Genomic DNA, 4,920 nt, shown 5'->3' with positions numbered 1-4,920 from the left:
TTTCGACACATCATCGATGAGTGTGTTACACACGCCTTACATATTTGGCTGATTTTACAAAAAGAGTGTCAAAATGACACACCAAAACATGACATGAGATGTCTAAAATGGACAAAGCCTAGTTGAGATGTCTAAGTAAAAGTTAGTGCCAACTTTAGGGGACCAACGATAGGTTAACTCTTAAGTAATTATTAGATCAAAAATGAAGTCATGGTGGAAAAATCACCTTTCAAATTCTTTTCTTCTGAAGGTATTATACATCAAACTTCTTGTGTTGGAACTCCACAACAAAATGTAGTAGTAGAAAGAAAGCATATACACTTGTTGGAAACATGTAGAGCCTTGTTCTACCAGTCACACCTACTAAAGAAGTTTTTAGGGGATTGTCTCTTATATGCTACTCAATTAATAGATTTCCCTCTAAAGTTCTAGGTAATACGTCTCCTTATCAAGTGTTGTTTGGAAAAACACCAAATTATGCTCAGCTTAAACCTTTTGGTTGCTTATGTTTTGCTTCCACATTGACAAGAAATAGAGACAATTAATGCCGAGAGCCTTGCCAGGAGTATTCTTAAGGTACCCTTTCTCTCAGAAAGGATACAAGATCCTTAATCTTCAAACATGTCAAGTAATAGTATCTAGAGATGTCAAGTTTTCTGAAACAAATTTTCCATTTTCTCACTCTGCTCCTATGTCTAGATTGTTTCCAGCTATATTCACTTCTACCCAAATTTCACATATTTTCCCTTTACAATAGGACGTCATTAGCAATTCTGAAACACTAACAAATGATACAGAAGAACACTTACCTGACTCTATTTTTCCAAATAATACTGAGCTTCCAAGGATGGAATCAAGTCCAGTACAAGTTCAACGCAAATCTACCAGACAACACAATGCTCCTTCTTATATTTCTGACTATATTTGTAATGCAGCGCACTCAGTTATCTCCCCTATCCACCACTAATTCCATTTCATTCTTATTCTTTCAATGCTCTTTCATCACAAAACCAACGAGTTATTACTTTAATATGCAATATTTCTGAACCAACTTTGTACCAAGAGGCAGCACTACATCCATGTTGGCAACTTGCAACGGACAAAGAACTTGAGGCCCTGAATTCTACTCGAACATGGGAAGTAATCCAATTTCCTTTTTTGAAGAAAGAACTTCCCAGAAGTATATAAAGTTAAAGTTAGGTCCAACGGGACATTAGAACGACTAAAAGTAAGGTTGGTAATCAGAGGTGACATACAAAGAGAAGGTATTGATTATACCGAGACATTTCTCCGGTCGTGAAAATGACAACTATGATATGTTTATAGTGTATTGTAACAAAGAATGGATGTAATTTATATTAGCTTGACGTCAACAATGCCTTTCATCACGGTGATCTAGATGAGGAGGTTTTCACAAAATTTCTTGCAGGTGTTGTTTCCCCATCTCCATCTCATGTTTGTAGACTAAGTAAAGCAAGCATCTCGTCAATAGTATGCACGACTTTCTTCTGCCTTGGGTTCTAGGGGATTCACTTAATCTTTGAATGACTATTCCTTGTTCTCTATATATCTAGTGGAGCTTTAATCACTATGGTTGCAATTTATGTCGATGATATCCTGCTAATAGGGAACCACAAAGAAGAAATTGCTGAAATTAAATCATTTCTTGATTTAGAATTTTGTATAGAAAATTTGGGTATAGTAATTATTTCTTGGGAATGGAAATTCTAAATGAACATGGTGGTCTTGTTGTAACCCAGCGGATGTTTGCAATTGATCTTCTAAATGAATATGACTGCTTAACATCGATCTGTCTCCTCTCCGCTCAATACTACATTAAAATTTTCTTCTGATTGTGGGGAATCCTTGTAGAATCCAACTGTCTATCGACGACTGTTAGGAAAATTGAATTTCCTAACCCATACACGCCCTAATTTATCTTATACAATGCAAAATCTGAGTCAATATATGCGAAGTCCTAAGCAAGGTCATCTGCAAGCGGTATTCCATAACCTTCGCTATATCAGAAATGATCTTGGACTGGGGATTTTCTTATCATCATCACCTTCCTTCCAACTTCGTGGATTTTGTGATGCTTATTGGGCTTTACTCAGACTCTCGGCGATCATTACGCGGGTTCTTTCTAACAATGGGCGACTGTCCCATTTCTTGGAAGTCAACGAAACAACAGGTTGTATCACTATCATCAGTTGAGGCTGAATATTATTCTATTCACCGTCTTGTTCCAGAAATTTCATGGGTGGTCCATCTTCTTAATGATCTTTCTGTTTCAATACTTCCAATTGAATAAATATGTATAAAGTAACCATGGAGGAGTTAAGTAAGCTAGACCAAGGGTTCGCTTGGGGACTAATAATGGGACTTCGAGTTCTAGCCACACTTAAGGTGTAGGCTCGGGCTGGGACAAACTTCGTATCAGAGCACAAAGTTCAAGAGTCTTAGGGAGTCTATGAAGCTGTGTATCTAGAGTCCTAGTTATTAATGTGAAGCTCGCCACATCTATAATTAAGAGTCTGGAACATTGAGGAACTATCTCACTTCTTTCACACCCATTTCGTGCGTTAGAGTTTGATATCTAAAATGTTTACCTCTAATTCGCGCTTGTGCGTGTTTTCAGATTACAATACCTCCACGAAGATCAGTGAGAGGTCGTATAACTAGAAGGAATGTTGAAGAGCAAGAGTTACCTTATGCACCTGAAGTGCAACCTCAAGGAGAGGTCACCGATATTGATTTCTGTGAGCCTATCCGAATGTTGAGCCAAGTGGTGACTCATCAAGCTGGGCAACATAGAGGAGCTTGACAAGAAGAGGCTGATACTTTGAGGATTCGTGAGTTCTTAAGGATAAATCCTTCAAGCTTCACCGGTTCGAACACTACAGAGGACCCATAGAATTTCATTGATAAGTTAAAAAGGTGTTCGAGGTGATGCATGTTGCTGATACTATGAGAGTTGAAATAGCTTCATATCAGATAAAGAATATTTTTAGGACTTGGTTTGATCAATGGAAATGGGTTAGAGCTGAGGGTGCACCACCTGGGAGTTGGGCATATTTTGAAAAGGTTTTCTTTTGGTGATTCATTCCCTAGGAATTGAATGAGGTTAAGGTACAAGAATTTCATAAACTTAAGCAGGATTCTCTAAGTGTTCATGAATATGGGTTGAAGTTCACCCAGTTATCCCGTTATGCTCCACATATGATTAAGGACATGAGGAGTAGAATGAGTTTGTTTGTTGCTGATTTGGGCCGTCTATCAAGCAAAGAGGGCAGAGCAACAATGTTGATTGGTGAATTAACTATATCAAGGCTAATGGTTTATGTGCAGCAGGTTGAAGAAGAGAAGCTGAGAGACAGGGAAGAGTTATGAAGTAAGAAAACAAAGACAGGGCATGAATCTGGGCAGCAGAAGGGAAGTGTAAATCATTCGTTCTTTCAAAAGAAAAAGGGACCAACACCATCATCTGCTAGTGCACCTGCACCCAGAAACAAAGGTGAGTACAATGGACAGAATTCACAAAACTTTAGAGATAGACCAACATAGTCTCAAGGAAGTGTGGCACAAGGAGGTAGTTGGGCTCCTGCATGTGCTAAGTATGGTAGAACCCACCGAGCTAAATGTCGATATGGACAATTATGTTGTTTCAAACGTGGTAAAGAGGGTCACTTCATGAAAAAGTGTCCTAAAAATAAGCAAGGTAGTGGAAATCAGGGCAATAGAGCCCACTTTTAATCGGTTGCTCCACAAGAGAGGGATGCACCTAAAGGAGCTACTTCCGATACTGCGGAAGAGCAAACCGCCTCTATGCTATCACGAGTCTCCAAGAGCAAGAGAACTATCCAGATGTTGTCATTGGTATGATCAAAGTCTTTGCTTTTTGATGTTTATGCTATGCTAGACCCTGAAGCAAGTTTTTCTTTTGTAACCCCTTATGTTGCAAATAAGTTTGATGTGATTTCTCAAAGACTTTGTGAGACCTTTTGTGTTTCTACACTTGTTGGGGAGTCTATTCTAGCTGATAAAGTTTATCATGATTGTGTCATTTCCATCAATCAAAAAGACACTATGGCTTATTTAATTGAGTTAGACATGGTAGATTTTGATGTCATTCTAGGTATGAGTTGATTCATGCTTGTTATAACTCCATAGGCTGTAGAACTCGAGTTGTCATGTTTCAGATTCCTAATTAGCCAGTCATAGAGTGGAGTAGTAGTTCACCAGTGCCTAAGGGTCGTTTTATTTCGTACCTTAAGGCAAGAAAGTTAGTTTTGTAGGTTTGTATCTATAACTTAGTTTGAGTTAATGACTCAAGTGTTGAGGTACCTCCAGTTTATTGAGTTCCAGTAGTCAAAGAGTTCCCAGAAGTGTTTCCAAATGGTCTACCCAGAGTCCCTCTGAGAGAGAGAGAGAGACTTCGATATAAAATTTCCTCCAGATTCTCGTCCTATCGCCGTTCTGTCGTACAAAAAAGAACCAACAAATTTAAAAGAGTTGAAAGAGTAGTTAAAAGATCTGTTGGACAAAGGTTTTATTCGTCCAAGTGTCTGACCTTGGGGTGCTCCAATTTTTTTTGTGAGAAATAAAGATGGTTCCCGTAGGATATGTATAGATCAGCGTCAGTTGAACAAGGTTATTATCAAGAAAAAGTATTCTTTTCTGAGAATGGCTGATCTTTTCGATCAACTTCAGGGTGCTTCATATTTCTCAAAAATTGACCTTAGATCAGGGTATCATTAGTTAAGAGTAAGGAAATGTGATATTCTAAAGACATCTTTCAGAACCATATATGGTCATTATGAGTTTTTGATCATGTTCTTTGGCTTGCCTAATGCACAAGAAAAGTTCATGGATATCATGAATAGAGTCTTCAAACCTTATTTAGATATGTTTGTATCGTCT

The 4,920-nt window shown here is 38.2% G+C and overlaps 1 protein-coding gene across 1 annotated transcript; it reads left to right on the top strand.

Moving 5' to 3' along the window:
* Window positions 1-2,149: 2,149 nt before the first annotated feature.
* Window positions 2,150-3,390, top strand: LOC107006490. Its single transcript, XM_015205035.1, has 3 exons — window positions 2,150-2,287; window positions 2,639-2,788; window positions 3,112-3,390. Exons 1-3 carry the CDS (start codon window positions 2,150-2,152, stop codon window positions 3,388-3,390), a joined length of 567 nt encoding a protein of 188 aa, XP_015060521.1.
* The last annotated feature ends 1,530 nt before the right edge of the window (window positions 3,391-4,920 follow it).

The sequence above is a fragment of the Solanum pennellii genome, chromosome 12, assembly GCF_001406875.1.
Source record: "Solanum pennellii chromosome 12, SPENNV200".
Lineage (NCBI taxonomy): Eukaryota > Viridiplantae > Streptophyta > Magnoliopsida > Solanales > Solanaceae > Solanum > Solanum pennellii.
This window is presented reverse-complemented; position numbering and strand designations above follow the sequence as displayed.

What these genes read in the sequence shown, in the direction of transcription:
- LOC107006490 (XM_015205035.1), top strand. Translation starts at nt 2,150, where the DNA reads ATGGGCGACTGTCCCATTTCTTGGAAGTCAACGAAACAACAGGTTGTA. An exon ending in ATCTTCTTAATGATCTTTCT is followed by an intron (nt 2,288 to 2,638) that starts GTTTCAATACTT and finishes GCGTGTTTTCAG; the next exon opens with ATTACAATACCTCCACGAAG. An exon ending in TCCGAATGTTGAGCCAAGTG is followed by an intron (nt 2,789 to 3,111) that starts GTGACTCATCAA and finishes TTCATTCCCTAG; the next exon opens with GAATTGAATGAGGTTAAGGT.